This window comes from Trematosphaeria pertusa, assembly GCF_010094035.1.
Source record: "Trematosphaeria pertusa strain CBS 122368 unplaced genomic scaffold BU26scaffold_7, whole genome shotgun sequence".
NCBI classification, from domain to species: Eukaryota; Fungi; Ascomycota; class Dothideomycetes; order Pleosporales; family Trematosphaeriaceae; genus Trematosphaeria; species Trematosphaeria pertusa.
The window spans coordinates 1,123,653-1,142,009 of NW_022987218.1; the positions used below are offsets into that span (position 1 = coordinate 1,123,653).

General features: G+C 51.2%; 6 protein-coding genes across 6 annotated transcripts; 3 read left to right on the forward strand and 3 right to left on the reverse strand.

Moving 5' to 3' along the window:
• Positions 1-679: 679 nt before the first annotated feature.
• Positions 680-2,413, forward strand: BU26DRAFT_604975 (glycoside hydrolase family 5 protein; the record flags this gene model as incomplete). Its single annotated transcript, XM_033835556.1, has 2 exons — positions 680-1,112; positions 1,176-2,413. 2 exons carry the CDS (start codon positions 680-682, stop codon positions 2,411-2,413), a joined length of 1,671 nt encoding a protein of 556 aa, XP_033684058.1.
• On the reverse strand, positions 2,277-4,701 carry BU26DRAFT_604976 (MFS general substrate transporter). The gene is made up of 2 exons (XM_033835557.1): positions 3,771-4,701; positions 2,277-3,620 (listed from the first exon to the last, which is right to left on the reverse strand). The coding sequence occupies exons 1-2, from the start codon at positions 4,231-4,233 to the stop codon at positions 2,578-2,580; spliced, it is 1,506 nt and encodes a 501-aa protein (XP_033684059.1). The 5' UTR covers positions 4,234-4,701; the 3' UTR covers positions 2,277-2,577.
• Positions 4,702-6,818: 2,117 nt separating this feature from the next.
• On the reverse strand, positions 6,819-8,465 carry BU26DRAFT_426542 (uncharacterized protein; the record flags this gene model as incomplete). The annotated part of the gene is made up of 2 exons (XM_033823680.1): positions 6,819-7,200; positions 7,261-8,465. 2 exons carry the CDS (start codon positions 8,463-8,465, stop codon positions 6,819-6,821), a joined length of 1,587 nt encoding a protein of 528 aa, XP_033684060.1.
• A 179-nt stretch (positions 8,466-8,644) lies between these two features.
• BU26DRAFT_311276 (uncharacterized protein) lies at positions 8,645-9,778 on the reverse strand. The gene has a single exon (XM_033821919.1). The coding sequence runs from the start codon at positions 9,563-9,565 to the stop codon at positions 8,825-8,827; it is 741 nt and encodes a 246-aa protein (XP_033684061.1). The 5' UTR covers positions 9,566-9,778; the 3' UTR covers positions 8,645-8,824.
• Positions 9,779-11,361, forward strand: BU26DRAFT_311325 (uncharacterized protein). Its single transcript, XM_033821920.1, has 2 exons — positions 9,779-10,238; positions 11,012-11,361. Exons 1-2 carry the CDS (start codon positions 9,992-9,994, stop codon positions 11,242-11,244), a joined length of 480 nt encoding a protein of 159 aa, XP_033684062.1. The 5' UTR covers positions 9,779-9,991; the 3' UTR covers positions 11,245-11,361.
• Positions 11,362-12,598: 1,237 nt separating this feature from the next.
• On the forward strand, positions 12,599-16,033 carry BU26DRAFT_604979 (kinase-like protein). Its single transcript, XM_033835558.1, has 4 exons — positions 12,599-12,910; positions 12,965-13,410; positions 13,462-15,205; positions 15,312-16,033. Exons 1-4 carry the CDS (start codon positions 12,710-12,712, stop codon positions 15,777-15,779), a joined length of 2,859 nt encoding a protein of 952 aa, XP_033684063.1. The 5' UTR covers positions 12,599-12,709; the 3' UTR covers positions 15,780-16,033.
• The last annotated feature ends 2,324 nt before the right edge of the window (positions 16,034-18,357 follow it).

Below are 18,357 nucleotides of genomic sequence, written 5' to 3' on the forward strand. Positions count from 1 at the left end.
GTTGACTCAAGCTGCGGCGCGTGGCTAGTGATGGATGGTGCTCGGGTATCATCACGTGGAGATACTGCACCCCGGACGCGCTAAGAGACCCAGATCGGCGGCTCTTCAGAGGTCACGTCCATGGCATGCCCGGATCAATCGGTATTAATGGGCTTTGGAACACGCGCCTGCTGGGGGCTCTCGGAGGGCACTGTCCAGTCTGCTGGCGGAAAGGAGATTTTTCAGAGCTCCTCATCATTCCCGCCTGCTGGGCCAGAATAGCCTCAGGAGCAAAACAAAAAAAAAAGCCACCTAGGGCGTTGCGATGTGGTTGCGGAAGCCTGGAGATCCATGGAGCAGCCCGACGCCCCTATGCGTAATCGCGCGAAGAGAGACTACCGAAACAGGCTTTATCGCTGTGGCCATACACCTTGCGTGCTTGCTAAGAAGCATGTACCATGATCTGCATGCCGCATGCGAGATTCGCGGCTTCTCCAACGCGTGCGACAACCTGAACGGCGCGCTTAGATCAACCTGTTTTTCACGTCTTCGACCTCTTTCATAGTTACATTCCATTTCCTTGCTAGTCTACTCGGTCGACCTATTTCATCTATTACTTTTCGATGAACTACCCTATTGCTAGTACCTAGTATCCAGGTGTCCTTCGTTCCAATCGCTTTGCCATACTAACTCCACCACCATGAAGGGTCTCCTCAAGAAAGCCAAAGCCGAATTCGATAAACTCACCGACAGCGACTCGCAATCCCATCAACAGCCACAACCTCAGCTGCCTCCTCGTCCGTCCGGGAAACCCAGCTACTCCCCAGGCCAGCAACAAACTCATTACCGCGGTATGGACCAAGACCAGCCCTCTACCATCCGTGAGCCCAGTGCTCTCGATATTCTCCGCTATCGCTATCACCACGGGACGAACCTCGGCTCTGTCTACGTCCTCGAACGATGGCTGTTCCCTTCTCGGTTTCCCGATGGCGCATCCGGCTCGAGCGAACTAGCTGCGGTCACTGCGTGGGTAGAACGGATTGGAGTAGAAGCTACGAAGGCGAAGTTTGAAGAGGCGTGGTCGAATGCAGTCACGGATGAGGATATCCAGTGGTTGACCAACGAGGCAAAGTGTAAGTCTCCACCCAAAATCACATCCAAAGCCGTTCACAGTTCCCCCATCTCACACTACTCAGGCACCACAATCCGCCTTCCCATCGGTTACTTTGATCTGCCTGGCACCGAATTCACCCGATCTACCCCCTTCGAGCCCTTCGCCCAAGTTTACGCCGCCGCCTGGGCCAGCATCCGAACTCTGATCTCGCGCCTGCGCGCCCACTCCATCGGCGTTCTCCTCGACCTGCACGCCCTACCAGGCGGCGCAAACGCGCAAGAGCACTCCGGTACTAACAGTGGGACTGCGGGGTTCTGGAACTCGCAGGGCAATCGCGACCTCGGGATCCGCTGCTGCGAGTTCATCGCTGTAGAAGCCTCTTCCGGTCTCGACATCGTCGGCATTCAAACTGTCAATGAAGCAGAATGGGAAAGCGAGCGCATGTACGAATGGTACGATGACTGTATAGCCGCTATTTCCGCCATCGATCCCAGCATCCCCGTGATCGTCTCCGACGCCTGGAACCTCCCCAAAGCCGTTGACTACTGCATGAAGAAGAACATCGCCTACCCATCCAGGCCCACCTGCCCCGTCCTCATCGACACACACTACTACTGGGCCTTCACCGACGCGGACAAGCGAAAGACGCCCCAGCAAATCATTCAAGAAGCAAGCAAAAAGCTCACCGAGCTCGACGGAAAAGAGGGCTCCGTCCTCGACCGTGGCGCCGTCCAAGCCCTCGTAGGCGAATACTCATGCGTCCTCACCGAAGACTCCTGGTCTAAAGCTGGCGATACGCCTCGCGCTGACCTCGTCCGGCAATTCGGCAACGCCCAGTCTCGCCGCTACCAACTGCGCGCCGGGGGAGCCTTCTTCTGGACGTGGAAAATGGACTGGATGCCCGGGGGCGAATGGGGCTTCAAAGCCCAAGCCTCTTCAGGTGCTATCATGCCGTCGGTCAATGCCACGATTCCAGAGCGCGATATCTACAACCTACTAGAAAGAGCTCGCCACCGCCGCGACGAGCGCATGTACGCTGCCGTAGATCAGCACGTGAGCTACTGGGACCATACGGCGCCAAACATGCCGGCCGAGCACTGGCGGTACGAGAACGGGTGGAAGGTCGGGTATCAGGACGCGTACGTTTTCTTTGAAGGACGGGGGACCCAAGCTGTCGGACAAGGCAACAAGATTGGAAATATGGAGATGTGGGTGTTGAAGAGGGTTAGGGAGTCAGGTATGAGGGGAGGCTTCGTGTGGGAGTGGGAGCAGGGCCTGCGCAGGGGGATACGGGACTTCGAGGGCGTGGTGGGGATTTGAGAGGGCCGCGGCACGGTGAGTTGAGAGGACGGCTATAGGTAAAGACGGTGGAATTGAATTGAATTGAGGATATGATATTCCATCGTATCCCCCATCAGTCCGTATGCCTCGCTGCAAAAAAAGAAGGCCCTGCTTTTATCACTCGTAAATAGGTTCCCTGTTCCTCACAAAAACCACCTAAAATCCAGATCCTTCGGTCCATCCCTCAACTTCGCCGTACTCACATCCCTAGCGGTCAGGTTAACACCCTGCTTTTTATTCCGCCTCGCATTATCGACAACCATGTACGAGCCCAGAAGTAACGCACAAAGACATCCCGTCGCGCCGAACGCAGCGGTAGTTGCGAGTGCAGGAAGGTACTTCGGCTTATCCTGTTCGCGGAAGATGTTGGAGCTCACAACTCCCATCAAATTCGCCAGCGGCACACCAATAGACGTCAGCGTGACACGCCTTCCCTCGTGCGCAACGTTGTTGTTGTACCATGTGGATAGTAAAACGGACGGCGCAGACGTGCCCCACGTCATCATAAAGCATGCGAAGTAGGCAACACGTAGCTCACTGGTAACGTCGATGGTGGCGTAGATAATAAACCCGATGAATGTGAGGGCGAAGCCGAGCGCGATGAAGGGGAATCGCAATCTCGTGAAGTCCGACGTGAAAGCGAGAATGAGGAGGAAGCAGGCGCCTACGATGTTGGGCGCGACGGTGTAGAGGTTTGTCTTGATCTTGTCATAGCCGAGGGCTCCAACGATTTGTGGGAGGAAGAGCGCGACGGATTGAAGCGGGACTCCCAAGCAGACTTCGATAGCTAGGAATCCGTATGCAGCCGGCATCTTGAAGATCTTGAGCGCATCTTTCAGATTAAACTCCTCATTGACCACACTGGAGCTATCAATCTGGATCCTAGTATACGCGAGTCTCTTCTCTTCCTCGTTCAGGAACTTGGCCTCGTATGCAGATTTCGGAAGGTACCAGTAGGCGAAGAAGGAGAAGAGGATTGTGCAACTGCCTTCAATGATGAAGAGGTAGCGCCAGGAGTCGAGGCCGGACTCGATGTGGAAAACGCCGAAAGCGAGGAGGCCGCTGAAGGCGTTCGCGATGTTGGAGGCGGCATAGAAGAGGGCGAGGCGCCTGGCGAGCTCACCGCGGCGGTAGAAGGTGGTGAGGTAGTAGATGACGAGGGGGAAAAAGGCGGATTCGGACATCCCTTGATAGTGTTAGCTTTGATCCAAGGTTGGCATCTATGACCGAGACGCGGAGCACGTGAGGCAAGCTTCCCAAGCTCCGTTGGCGAAACGCCTCAAGCTTGACTGCAACCAAATCCATCTCTTATTACGAAACAACGAAACACACTCACCCAAAAACCACCTCAACGCCATCATCCCGCCCCAATTCTTCGTCGCCGCACTCAGTAGCGTCATGCTCCCAAAGCTAAACATCATAATCGGCAGCACCCTGTGGGGTCCGTACTTCTTGCCCAGCATGCCAATCGGCGGCGCGAAAACCACATACGGCACGTAGAAGATACTCAGCATAGTGTTGTACTGGTTGCCGACGAAGTGCAAATCCTTGTCCATGCCGTCGGTTTTCGCATTGCCGAGATTTCCCTTATCCAAAGCATTGAAGAGGTACATGACGGCGAGAACGGGGAGGATGCGGATGTCCATTTTGAAGGCGAGGGCTTTCTCGTGCTCGAAGCTGGGGAGGTGCACCGTTTCGCCTGCGATGGGGACCGGGGCCGGGGCATCTTTGATGGAGGAATTGGACGCCGTGATTTCGAGCGTGTCTTTTGCGAGTTCGGGGTCCTTGTTCGTCGCCATGATGTCTGCTGCTTGAGGAATTGGCGACTGGGACGCGTAGCCTGAAGTGTGTCGATCGCTATCGCAAAAGCTGGTGGTGAAGGTCCCAGGGTTGTTGAAGGAAGCCGCGCGAGATATAAGAGGAAACCACGTCGCTCACAGCGTTTGTATCTCCGCGCGGTTCTACGGCGGTGACGTTGCAACGGAAGGTTTTCTCCAGACTTTTCTAGCCTCTACGCCCGCCGACAACGTGCGAATAAGCGAGCAGCAAGAGATCTAGAGTTGCATGCGGCGAGCGTTGGAAGCCTGCACGGTGGATAGACACGGTTGTGGTAGGGGTGTCCGCGCGCAAACGTCGTGTAACCTTGCGCTTCGGCGCAATGATAGGCATAGCTGGTATCTCGTCCAATGCGCGTGATCATATTGCCAGTTGGAGGGAGTTGTGAGTGGTCAGCAAGACGGGCGGTGAGCACGCGAGGGTGTTGATCGACGGGGACCCTGAGGGTTGGGGTTGATAAGGATGGCAGAGCGGAGGTGACCTCCGAAGCCGTCATCCGGGAGACTCAATTGAGTAGACCGAAGTCGGCGTCGCAGAATCCATATCCTTTCTGCCTTTCAACCACCTCTTTTCCTGTGCGAGTTCGCGCATGTCTCAGTTTACGATGGCTCCTTCCCGAATGGTAGACCAGGTCGATGGTACCGTCGTGGAGCTCCACATCTTCCCCGCATTCGCATTCTCGCTGGAGGTGCAGCACGCGATGGGTCCTCTGTGGCATGGAAAATTATAAGAATGACACGCAGCGACGACGAAAGACATAGGGAATCGACTGGCAGGCTTCAGAGGCCCACGCGAAGACCTCGGTTCCTTTTAGTGTGTTGTTGCCAAAACGGCCTTCTAGTCGCACGCCGTTCCTCCAACCTCTCCTGGAGCTCCCGCGCCAACACGGGGCCTCACGGCGAGTTCACGCGCCACCACCCGCATGCGAACCTCAGGAGAACCGTCGTACCCCGCTGCCGGAAGGAGAAAGTCTCCCTTGCGGGAAGCCTTTCCAGGCAAACCTGGCAGCTGAAGAGAAGAGCTGAAGTGGCTGCTTACTCCGCCCGTGTCCGAGGCGTCTTCTAGAATGTAACCTCTCGTCCTTCCACGACAGCCTTAAGTCACACCTTCTAAGAATTGGTCTACGTCAAACGGTAAACTATTTACCCAAGGGTCTCCTTGTGCCACTCGGGTTGGAAAAGATGTTCGCACTACCATAGTACAGCAGCTTCAATTCGTCCAAGGAGCTGGGCGGCAAAAGCACACATGCTCAACCCTCGAGATGCGTGCGATCCAACACATCAGCCCCCTCGCGATCCCAAACTCAAAGCTCCATCTCATTTCTTCTTCGTCCCCTTCCCTCTGCCCTATCTCATCCCCAATCAGCCTTCCCATCCCGATTGAGTACACAGCTCGCGCTTCCCGCATCCCCTGCCGAGAAGCCCACACCACAAACGCATCAAACGCCAAAAAGCAAATATCCCTTTCGTCCTTGCGCACACCATTCCAAGCTTAGGTTCTCGAACCACGCTGCTGACAGATACCCTGATCCACGCCGCCCCAAACGTCAACGGCTTCGTTTCGGTACATACCTGTCGACGGGTAGACCCCCAAGCCAAGTGCGATGCCTGTGAAATGCCCTGCATTGCCCGTCGTATGTACCTCGGCGGCGCCTCCTGCACCGCCTTGGCAGGGTTCAGGAGAATCCTTGAGTTGGGGGGGACCACCACACCCTCTATCCTCTCGGCACACTTGACGTTATCTGTCTCTTGTCGAGCTTGTCATCGGAGCGCCGACATCGTATCTCGCTGCCCAGCCTTATCACTCCCGCAGCCGCCGATTGGAGCAGCGCCATTTGATGCACTTCTTCTCTCCACAGATTGATTAAAACAGGGCAATGCTCGCTGATAGCTCGGGCACACGCGACCGCGCACCTGCCCTATACGGTTTTGCCCATAGCCTTACCAGGTATTCTAATCGGCGCGAAGGCACGTTCCCCGTACGCAGCGTTAGCACGACATCAGGCTTCAATGCCGATGTTGGGGTGCGTTATCGCGCGCATGGCATGACATTTGTGGGTAATGATGTGGAGAATGCGGATGGCCATGAGCAACCCACGGGGTATATCTGAGGCATTTGATATGGATATGGTGAATGTTGGGGGTGCCGATTGTCGATATGTGGCTGTAGCTATGGATTATCGTACACATGCAGCGCTCGCATGCCAGCGGCGCTGCTGCCATCCGACTGAACCACGCGTTCTGTCAGAATAGGACCTCTATAACCAGACATAGGGAACTGTTGCTTTTGCAAGCGGGAATGATGCCGATCAGTCGTAGCAGTATGCAACGACATGGCATCAAGGACAAAATCAAGAAAGATCGTACCCAGCTCCAGTGATAGACCAAACGTGATCGTACAATAAACGCCATGTGGGTATCCCTTCCCTACCGAGGCTTTTCGCTGGAACGCCTCTAGATAAACCTGGATGCCTGAATATCGACAGAAAGGAAAATAAAGAAAAATAAAGACAACGCTGAAGCCATAATGATACACGTCGCGCAAGTGCTTAGTGAGAATCTTGGGCCTGAGCCGCCTCCTTGCCCTTGGACGAATGAGGATGCAGAAGCGCTGGCCGCCACTTCGCTACGTTCGACACGTTGAAGTGAAGAGGCTCCTTAGGGCCCTTCTCGCGGACGGGCATCTTCCGCTTTGATCGCCCAGAGACGTAGATCGGTTGCTGCACGTGGCCCGAACCGTTGACGTTGGGCATCGACTGCTTCGACCGGAGCTTGGGCTTCTTATCGCGATGCTCGTCGTCGGTTTCTTCCGTCTCAAAGCTGCGGAGACTGCTGCGCTCGGACGAAAAGCGACTTGACTGTGTCTGCACTCGCTCGATAGGGCTGAGCATCGATGCGGAGTCGGCAAGAACGTCCAGCTTCGAGGGCGCCCTATCCGCCAGCGAGTGAGTTCGAGATGAATAGGTAGGTGGAGGGTCCTGATAATCGTACATAATCTCTGAGTCCAGGCTCTTATACTTGGCGAAGCCGTCCAGTTCTTCGTCATGGCTCCAGCATGATTCGTCGGCACCCATTACCGCGGGGAGGAAGCGAATCTCGTTCCATGTCACGTCTTCGTACTGCAGTGTGACGTATAGGACGTCGCCCTGCATCTTGTCGTGCGCGATGCAGTGATCCTCGAGAAAGGGGTAGTCCCACACGTCGCGGTGGATGAGGTCTCCTGGCAGAATCGACAGAGCCATCCGGCCAAACGGTTCATCAGCAGGGCGATGCGCACTCATAGGCATCCATGGTCGGCTACGAATAATGCCCTTGAACGCTTGCTCAATGCGGTTTGCGAAGCACGAGCTGTCTTGGCTAGGGAACTCGAGGTTCTGCTGCAGCTTGCGGGTCGCGCAGCGTTTGTAACCGTTGCTGTCTGGGTCGTATGCGTACTTCTGCAGCTTTCGCGGGACGAAGATTACGCGCACGCTCCAAGATAACGGATACTTCTTGTCGGTGCGGATGGGTAGCTGCCCGAGCATATGCTGTGGCTGCAGGAGCAGTGGTAGTTGTGGAACGGGAGGTGCTTTGGGCGTCGATAGGTTCGCTTTCGGTGTCGATGCTCCGGGCGTCGCTTCTCTGGAGAGTCCGGTATTAACCTCTACGCGGTCAACCCTGTTCTCGAGCTCCATGGTGACCTCGTCGACCATGACCAGCCTCTCCTGCATGGCCTTGATCTGGTCTCCGAATTCCTGCGTCTTATCGACCACCGCCTCCACCTTGTCGTCCATGTGCACCTTCAAGTTCTGCATGTTCTCGTACATGCGAGCCTCTATCGCCTTGTAGATCCGGAAATGTTCTTCTCTTGCCACCCTCTCCTTGAACAGCTCCTGCTTCAGCTCCTGCTCCATGGTCTCATAGCGCTTCAGCTCCTGCTTCAGCCGCCTCACCTCCTCGATGACCTGCACATACTGCTCCGTGGACACGGTTGACAGCGACTGTGTTTCGTGATGCCAAGCCTGGTGGCCGCACCCGCACCGAGAGCGCACGACCGAGTCCGGATAGAAGCTGCGGCACGAGCAGCGCTGGCGGCCGCCGCCCGTCTCGGACTCAGGCAGCAGGAAGCCGCATTCTCCGCGAGGGAGCTGTGCGTCGCTGCTCGGCGCGGGCTTTCCAGGCAGGTGGACAAGGCTTTGCGTATTGCTACCGAACATCAGGGCACGACCTGGGGCTGCCGCGGCGAGGATCCTGCACGTCGAAGATGTGGCTCATGGAAGGCCGGAGGGGAGGAATTGGGGAGAATGATCAGTGGGAGCGAGCGGTGGAGGGAAGTGCAGACACGGGGCCAAGAGGCTATGGGCGAAGCGCGTCAGCGGGGGGTGGGCTCTGGGAATATATAGGAGAAGCAGATGGGTGAGGCTGGCGCACAAGATAAGACTGGGCTTCACAACCGCGCTGTCGGGGCACGCGGGAGCACCCGGCGGAAGTAGCAGCGGGCAGCTTCGGTGGTCGCACAGCCAAAAGGAGTACGTGGACGGGGTGCAACCGTGGGAGAGAGCGGGCTTGGAGGAGGTCAAGCTGGGCGGGTGCTGTGGAGGCAACGGGGCGGCGGACAGGACTGGTTACTTTTTAGGAGCGGGCCAGCCCTGGGACGGGTGCGCCGGGGTACGTGGGAGGTTAGTCGGCCTGCCATAATCGCGGTCTGATGGGGTTTGGGTGGAGGATGGGCGTGCTTGTCGGGATTCCGGCCAAGCCAGACAGCCGCTTGATAAGAGCGGCGGCGTGGGGAGCGCGCAATTGGCTGTGGCGCGCCGTCAACACCAACCATGCGACGCAGGGAAGGGACGACGCCGGGCGTGCCTGCCCTGGGAGCGACGATGGAGGGCAGCGTGCAGGCAGCCGCATGCGCGCATTGGAATCCAGTATACAGCATTCCTCTCTCCTGCTCCTGCTGTCGATGATGGGCCTTCTCGGGCTGCCCGCTCCATCGTACTGCGGAAAAGCGCCCGCGCGCCCGGAGATGGCACCGCACCGCACCTCCACTCTGACCCACGACGAGACTTACTTCAGCGACAACAGGACGACATCCCACAGCCGCGGCCGAAGCTATCCGCTGCGCCGTGCTAATCCCCGACGTCTCGCCATCGCCCTCAGCTCGTCTGCGTTCCCCAGACGGCGCCCTCTCCTCCTTGCTCCGGGCTGCAACCGGCGTCCCAGCACCACAGCGCTCACAGGCAGGCGCTGCAGGGCGAGCACCATATTGGTCATGGCTATCGGCGTCCAGACGAGCGGGTCTGCGCGTTGCATTTGGCATTTGTCCTGATTTCTCTTATCTCCCCCAGTTGATAATCCCCCACGACGCGCCCGCCGCTCGTTATTGGCGGCCCGAGTACAATACACCACAACCTCACCGCGCAAACACCAGCCGACAGTCCACCCGGCGCGCGGCAATCTCTCGCGGCAAGCCGACGTGCGCAGTCCAGACAATGCGCATGAAATCGGTCTCGTCCTGCTTGCGCCCAGAGGCGACAGCGAGACCCGCTTCGTGGCCGCCCGCTGCGTGCTTCAGTATCGCTCTGCGCTGGCCTACGGCGAGAAAGCGGTCACGGAAGGCTACGTAGCGGGCAATCATCTTGAAAATCGTCACATGCCGGTCACCTTCCTGGTCTATAATCCCCGTCCTATGCTTCGACGATAGACATCGAAGCACGTCCTCGACGCAGGCGGCCATGGAAGCGGAATGGCGTCGACCGTCTGCAATCCTTTATCTGCCATATCGAGGCGGCGCCGATGGATGGCGGGGGCAGGGCAGATGAAACTCATGACCTGCAGGAACCTTCTCATCGAGTCAGTCCACGACGTGTCTCAGCGTGGACGCCGAATCACGATGGACTCAACATTGAGGCCGGCACTGTGCACCACGCCACAAGGTAATCTGCCATCACCAACGCCGGCCAGACGCTGCAACACGCCTGCCTTTTCGCGACGTAAGTGCATCCCGCGTTTTGTAACGAGCATTATGTCCGTCAGACCACGGCCGCGTCGAACCGAGTTTGGGCCAGGCACAGATTTCTCAAGAGCAGATATTTGCCACAAACGGGCTTGCACTGGGCGCGGCATGTTCTGCGGCGTCACCTACAATAACGGGGATATCTCTTCCGCTCGCCTAACCATGGAGTTATTCGTTAAGCCATCGCAGTCGTACAGCATGTTGGCAGCTGGAACGCGTTCAACGATATCGGACGCTACTCAAAACGGTCACACAAGCGCTGCTTACCCCACCAAATCCGCCCGGCTGGACAACGACTTCCAAAAGCAGTATCCTTGAACCGCCTTTGATTGTGTCACCTCAAGGAGGGATGGCGAGCGAGAGGCCGAGACAAATTTCCAACCGGCAGGCCGCGAACCTCACGCTGAAGGTAAAGGAAACCAGCTGAAGTTTACCGGGTTTGCCTCTGGGCAACAGCCATCTCTGCACAATAGCCATGTTCCTCCGCGCCCCCTCCTCCGTCCAGCGTTTCTCTTCTGAGAACGGGGAGGAGATAGAAATGTGATCAAAAGAGGTTAGTGAGATCGACCGGGAGCATCCGTGGGGTAAGGCTTGCCACAGATCGCTTCCCAAAGTGGAACAACCGACCCCTTGTCGCTTTCTTCTCTCGTGTTTGAATCGTTCCATCTCGCTGCGGCCGCTATCCGGATATGCAAAGAAGTTCGCCCACACCAAACATTTAATTACTATGTTATGACGTCCACGCGTCAGATACGGAGAATCTGCTCAGCGTGGCGGCTATTTCCCCAGGTCGGCGGGGTCGCTATCCCCAATTGATTCGTACACGGCTCCAGTTACGCAGACGGTCTGGCTGCTGGAGCCAGAGCATGTGGAACGAAGCTGGTCGTTCGCGAGGATGCTGCCATCGGGACATACGCAGAATGCATGATACTCATGTCCTTGCAGCCCCATTATGCGTAGTCCCATTGTCGGAAGAGTCTTGAGAACAACTGGGTTGGCGAGAAAGAGCGCGATGTGTTCAATAGCTCACACGAGGATCTCAAAGGGGATGCTCTTTGCGATACCGACGGTTCTAGATCTAACCCAAGTGTTTTATCTCTCTCCTATGAGAAGCATCCTTCCGAAGCTGATCGAGGGTTATTTGATGTTTATTCGCCCTGCTTGTCCTGTGCACGTAGCCGACCAATCGAGGCCAACTTGTTACTTGTGAACCCAGGATGAGTAAGTGCCATACGAAATCTTGCCTGGTAAGTAATAGGTTGGTAGGATGTATGATCTTCCTTACGTTCTCAACTCTTCAATGCCTGTCCCGCGTTGCTATTATGTCTATCGCTCAGCTAATTTTCGACAACCATCGCTTCAGCCCTACCGTAACGTGGCTTTCTCGATCAAGGATCAACTTCCTCCGCACACTAGAGGACCACGTTGATGAATGGAAAGCATTATTCCATAGTAAAGACTTGCGGAACCATACTCGTTAACAATTCCTTGCGTCTTCCGAAAGCTTATAGACTTAACCATTTAGGCATTCATGGGGCTTCAACGAATCACATGCTTGCTGACGGTAGCTTATATCAACAACCAAACGCAGTTGGGCAAGGCGTGGGAGGGTGAGCTCCCGCTAGATATATAAAGGAGGTGTTAGTCCTTAACTTCGTAAGGGGCTCCTTCGCGTAAACGCTAAGACTTCCGTCAGAACAATCCATAGGACGACGTAATAATGGAAAGGTTATTAATAGACACATCACCTAACACAAGACTGTATGCACGAATACCCGGAGGGCGCAATAAATGGATTGCCTCCTTTGTTGTTTAACGATCGTGGTAATTATAAAAAGAGCGTTGCGAGAGGATCTCCTCCCCCGTAGTCCCTATTCAAGACCTCTCTGCCAGAGTACCCGCGTTCGCAAGACCATGTAACATGTCGAAGGTCTTGTGTGACTTACTAAATTATGTCTGTTAGTGATATGCAGAAGGATATATCATAGTTGTCTTACACCGCCGTGACCACACCTAGTGCAGGCATTTCGAGCTTACCAAAACCGACACCATCAATGCCATGTATTCATCAATAATGCAACTCCACCATTTCATGACCGATTTCAATAATCATGACTATAGTTAGGTTTTATTGCGCCTTTCCGCGTATATTGAGAATACTTATCTAATCGATACATGATGCCGCTGAAGTGAAGGTGTTGGCACTTGGCATACTTCTCATTACCCGCTAACGAACTTTGGTTAGCGCGACATCACCATGGTAACCACTCACTTCAGAAGAGTGTGTTTTGTCCGAGTTTGTAAGCCTTCAGCCATCTTCAATCTGCCACGTGCTCCCGCCGCCCACCCTCACCCACCTGCGTCCGTCAATCCTCCGGGCTGCGCTAGCGACTTCGAGGACCTGGAAGCCGCGGACGCCTACAAATATAGGCTCGCCAAAACCTCAACATGTTGATCCACACCGACCCCACACCTCCAGTTGTGTACGATGCCACTGGGTTGCAATATCAGACGGAGAAACAGCTTGGCCGGGGAGGCTTCGCTATCTGCTGGCAAGCACAGCAAACTGACGGCGACCGCACGCCCAGCAAAACGGTCGCCTTGAAGATTGTTAGGTCCAAGATGGAACATACGAAGCTGGCAAAGAAGGTATAGTTGCTCACTGTGTCTTGCCTCTTGCATCACTCTAACCCTTGCTCGTAGTTTGTTACCGAGCTGCAAATCCATTCAAAACTTCATCATCCACATATCGTCGAGTTCCTGCGCGCCTTCGCCTTCGAGTCATCTACATACGTCGTTCTCGAAATCTGTCCAAACGAATCTCTCGCCCATTGTCTCAAGAAGCGCTCATATCTCTCAATGCCCGAAATCCGTCGATACATAATTCAGATTTGTGGTGCTGTTAAATACCTTCATATGCACAATATTGTCCATCGAGACCTGAAGACCGGAAACTTGTTCTTAGACCAGGAGATGAACGTTAAGGTTGGAGATTTTGGACTCGCTGCCGTGCTGGTGGGGCCAGATGATGCTGCAATGCGCCGGACAACAATGTGTGGGACTCCGAATTACATTGCGCCGGAGGTTCTCGAGAAGAGCGACAAAGGACATAATGAGAAGGTCGACATTTGGGCTATTGGTATTATTGCGTAAGTACCTCGCACGCTCACCTATCAAACTCTTAATAATCTTTATTTCAGCTATACTCTCGCAGTCGGGAAAGCACCTTTTCATGCATCAAAACCCTCGGAAGTCCTTGTCAAGGTTGCGAAGGGTGAATATACCTGGCCTGATCTTGGACGGCATGAGAATGATATCCCAGACGACCTCCGGAATCTTGTATCTCAAATCCTCGTAGATGAAAATTCGCGCCCAGGCCTCGACACAATCGTTTCATATGACTTTTTCAAGATGGGCTACATCCCGGAAACTCTCAGCAGTAACGCCACCTCTTGTAGGCCGAAATGGACCATCAAGCCACCAAACCATGCCGCTATCAAGCGAGGCTACACAGAAGCCTGGTACAAGCAATGCAAAGCCAGCGGAGTCGGCGAGTATGCACCCGGACAATTCTTCTCCGTCGCCGGCCACTCCTCGTCGAAGAGCATATACCGGGAGTGCGAGCGAGAGGCCGAGGCCCGCAAGATGCCTATCGTTCCGATGCCTCTAGATGCCATCTATACCCCGTTCGTTTCGAGGAAGAGCAAGGGCAGCACCGGCGGGCTTGAGAACAGCCAAGACCGAGAGTTGTCTACCAATTCGTCGCATCTGGTAGAGTCTTCTATCAACACTAAGTACAGTATACCCGGCCGCGTCGAAGCGCCACCAAACAAACAGCGGGGTGCAGAACGCCAAGAACCCGTTGCTTCAATACCTTCCCATGCGAGGCCACCAGCCTTCTCGTATACAGAGACTGCACAGAGCGCGCGTCGTCCGGCTGCGTTTCGTTCTAAGACGACACTGAAAGTGACCTCTATTCCGACAGCAGAGCTGGGAGCGACGAAATCAGAAGCCGAGCCACAACCGAACTTCACTGAGCAATGTCCAATTCGGCCATCTCGTACGCGATCATCTCGGACTACTTCTCGAACTATCTCTCGATGCATAGCGCAAGTCGAAGCTGGAGCTTCTGAGCCTGTACAATCCATACGGAGGGGCTCTCATAACACTGCACGAGCCGCGGAATCTGGTCTCTCAGAAGCCGTACAATCCACACGCCCTACGTCTCGTACAGCCGCTCGGACAGTTGCGAGAGTCGCTACTCTTGCTTCTCTTCAAGAGCCCGCGCCTGAATTTACTAAACAACTACCCAAGCCTGTGCTCCCACCTTCCTCAAGTAATGTTGTTGCTTCAACATCGAAGAAACTCGCTGCCCTCGAAGACTCGCTCATAAATCTCTATACCAATCCAGCCACCATCCTCGAGCGAGCAGAAGAGCTTCGGAACAATGTCATTACCGCACTCACTTGCGCCAGCAATGCTACATCCGCTCTCCATAACTGGAAATCCTCGCCCGTTCACCTCCCCTTCGTCTCCAAATGGGTCGACTACAGCAAGAAACATGGCATCGGGTACATCCTCGCCGACGGCAGTATTGGCGTCGTCGCCAACCACACTGATGGCAAGCCGCTCACGCATGTTGTTGTCGACCATGGCCTTGAGTACCTCAAGACCGCTGAAGACAATTTGTCACTCAAAACCATTCCATTCCTATACTTTACACAGGCAAAAGACGGCGGTTTGGAGAAAACCGCCGTGGCCGAGGCCGACCGCAAGCGGAACAGCATCTTGTGGGTTAAATTCGGGCGGTACATGCGCAAGCACCTCAGCGAGCAGACGCCCAACAGGGCCAGGGAACAGAAGGAATCTCCAATTATCATCGTCAGGTACTATCAACGTGTGGGCAATGTCAGCGTGTGGGGCTTTAGCAATGGGTGTTTCCAGGTTCGTCTCCCTCTCCTCGTTCATTGTGATCATAAATCTCTTCTCCTTTCTCGCTTTCTTTCTAGCTTATTCTAAGCACATACTGATCCGATCTTCCTGCGCGCAGTTCAATTTCCCCGACCATACCAAAATCGTTCTTTCCGCCGATGGCAAATACATCTCCTTCACCACGCTCCCGCTCGCCGCCATCACACACATGGCCACCCACCCCGCAGACCTCCCCGCCGAACATATCAAGACCCGCAAAGTCCTGTCCGGCACCATTTACCAACTGCTATACTGCAACCAACCTACCTTGAGCCTGACCTCCAGGTCTACCTCCACAGCCGTCGAAATAGAAGTCGTGGCACTAGCGACCGCAAATAAGCTGCCCGCTAAGCTGCATTTCGTGGCCGAAGTGGTGGCCAACTGGGTTTCTGGGGGTGGCTTGGGATGCAAGCCGGCGGGAAGTCGGTGGCCGGAGTGGATGGGTTCGACGTTGGATTATGCGTGGAAGAATAAGACTGATCACGTTACGGTAGGAAGGTTTGGTGGAGATAGGATGCCTAGTGGGGGAGGAGAAGAATGCGGGTGAGAAAGAGAAGGGGGTTAAGAATTGTACTTGCACACTTAGACTGGCTAGTAAGAGGCCAATAATGTGAATAACACTACCGTAACGCTCCCTCCTATATTAGGGGGAAAGCCGGGGCCCCTATTTAGGTAACTTCTTCGGGCCTATTAGGAGTATAAACTCTATTTCCTAATTAGCTAGAGAGGGGCTTTAGCGTAAGAAGCCTTAGAGTAGAGTCTGTAGGAGGCCTTAGAGAGGTAGAAGAAGAGAAAAGAGAGAGTATAGCAGATAGTAAATTGCAAGCTCTAGAAGATCTCTACGCAAGAGAATAGCTAACTTACCTCTAAATATACTAGAGCTAAATACGTAGTATTAGTAATAACTAAAATAACGTACTTTACTACTAAACTAGTTATCTTATTAAATAATCTAAAAATACTAAGCTTCTACTAAAAAGCTACTATCTCTATTATAAAGCTCTCTATAAACGTCTAATTAACTTTAGATAAATTCTAAATATAGCTTACGCTCTATATAAGAGCTAGCTTTATAGTCTCTACTACTATAAGTATTCTTAAATACCTAGCTAGGTAAGTTAGCTATAGATAGTACTATCTCTATAAGCTATAAGAATAAAGAGTACTAGTAGAGTAGGTTAGATTAAATTTAGCTATCTAAAGGTAAGAAGTAGAGAAAAGACTTTAAGAGACTCTATATATAGAGGTGCTAAGCGCTAAGACGCTAGGCTAGATTATATAATAAAGTTACGTAACCTAAAGTTATATAACTAAGGTAAATCTCTAAACTAGACTATTATATTACTCTCTCTTATAGAAAGAGCTTATCTCTAAGCTCTAAAATACGCCTTCTAGATCTCTCTTCTTCTAAAACTTATAATAGTCTAGTTTAGAGATTTACCTTAGTTATATAATCTTAGGTTATATAACAAAGTTATATAACCTAGCCTAGCGTTTTAGCGCTTAGCATCTCTATATATAGAGTCTCTTAGAGTTTTTTCTCTACTTCTTATCTTTAGATAGCTAAATTTAACCTAACCTACTCTACTAGCATCTTTTATTCTTATAGCTTATAGAGATAGTACTACCTATAGCTAACTTATCTAGCTAGATATTTAGAGATACTTATAGTAGTAGAGACTATAGAGCTAGCCTTTATATTATCTAAAGGTTAGTATCTCTTTAGCTAGAGATAGTAGTATAATATTAGGCTAAACTAAGTAGTCTTATAAGAAGTATTTACTAATAGCTATACTAAGAATTAGAGCTATAAGAGCCTAGTTACTTACTTTAAGAATCTATTAATATACTAATTAATTACTTACCTCTAGTACTATATAAGACTACTAGTAAATCTAGTAGGTAGTAGAAAAGATACTACTAGTAGTAAGCTAAAGAAAGTAATAAGAGCTCTATATATAGAAGAACTTCTATAAAACTTCTACGTATAGAAACTCTCTCTCTATTTTAAAAATTAATAATTCTCTACTCTACTAGTAGAGCTAATAATTAGCTACTATACTAGTAGTATATATTTTTACTTCTTAAATAAAAAGCTATACTTAAGTTAAACTACTTAAATACTATAGATAAACTCTTATAAAGTAACTCTAGAAGTAAAACTCTAGTTCTATAGTACTCTTTTATCTTTATAATTCTTAAATTCTAGATAGAGAATCTACTAGCTAGTTACTTAAACTAATATTATTATTATAAATTACCTATTTAATAATATAATATAATAACTAATAAGAATTAAAATATTAACTTTAAATAGAAGCTAGTATAGCTACGCTAGAGCTTAGTAATATCTAGGTTATTAGTAGTAGATAGCTCTTATATACTCTCTACCTCTAGAAAAAAGCTCTAAGAGCTTTTTCTAGAAAAGCTAAGTAAAATTATTAATAAATTAGTTAGCTAATTACTTATACGCTAGATACTTAAATAATAAACTTATATATATTACTAGATTACTACTAATATATTTACTAAAGAAGATACTATATATAGAGAGTATTAGAATTTATAGTAGAAAAAAGCTACTATTTTAGTAAAGATTTAATAGCTATAAGCGTAACTATAATTCTACTCTAGAAGCTAAATACTATCTACTTTATTAACTTAACGTATAATATACTTTATAAATTAGATACTATATATTTATAAGTCTAGCGTACTACTACTAGATAACTCTACTCTAGGTTTTTATCTAATAGCGTATATACTTACTATACTACTAGTAACTAAATAATATTTAGAAAGCTAGATAAGGTTTTTTATTAAGTTTCTAGACTCTCTATTACTATTTAATAGTAAGGTTATTATCTTTAAGTAATAGAGAGATAGATTATAAGATAAGCTTTAAGCTAATTATAACTAGTATATAGAAGAGATAGATAAGAATACTAAGACTATTATAGTCTATATATATATATAAATAGAAAAAGATATATACTAGACTTTCTTTATAGTTCTATATACTCTAAGAAATAGTAGTATATAGATTTTCTATAAATATATACTTAATTAGCTAGAAAGAAGCTATATAGACTTCTATAAAAGGCTAAATACTTATTATAATTTCT

What these genes read in the sequence shown, in the direction of transcription:
- BU26DRAFT_604976 (XM_033835557.1), bottom strand. Translation starts at nt 4,233, where the DNA reads ATGGCGACGAACAAGGACCCCGAACTCGCAAAAGACACGCTCGAAATC. An exon ending in GGCGTTGAGGTGGTTTTTGG is followed by an intron (nt 3,621 to 3,770) that starts GTGAGTGTGTTT and finishes AACACTATCAAG; the next exon opens with GGATGTCCGAATCCGCCTTT.
- BU26DRAFT_311276 (XM_033821919.1), bottom strand. Translation starts at nt 9,565, where the DNA reads ATGCCAAATGCAACGCGCAGACCCGCTCGTCTGGACGCCGATAGCCAT.
- BU26DRAFT_311325 (XM_033821920.1), top strand. Translation starts at nt 9,992, where the DNA reads ATGGCGTCGACCGTCTGCAATCCTTTATCTGCCATATCGAGGCGGCGC. An exon ending in CACGCCTGCCTTTTCGCGAC is followed by an intron (nt 10,239 to 11,011) that starts GTAAGTGCATCC and finishes TCCACGCGTCAG; the next exon opens with ATACGGAGAATCTGCTCAGC.
- BU26DRAFT_604979 (XM_033835558.1), top strand. Translation starts at nt 12,710, where the DNA reads ATGTTGATCCACACCGACCCCACACCTCCAGTTGTGTACGATGCCACT. An exon ending in ATACGAAGCTGGCAAAGAAG is followed by an intron (nt 12,911 to 12,964) that starts GTATAGTTGCTC and finishes CCTTGCTCGTAG; the next exon opens with TTTGTTACCGAGCTGCAAAT. An exon ending in TGGGCTATTGGTATTATTGC is followed by an intron (nt 13,411 to 13,461) that starts GTAAGTACCTCG and finishes TCTTTATTTCAG; the next exon opens with CTATACTCTCGCAGTCGGGA.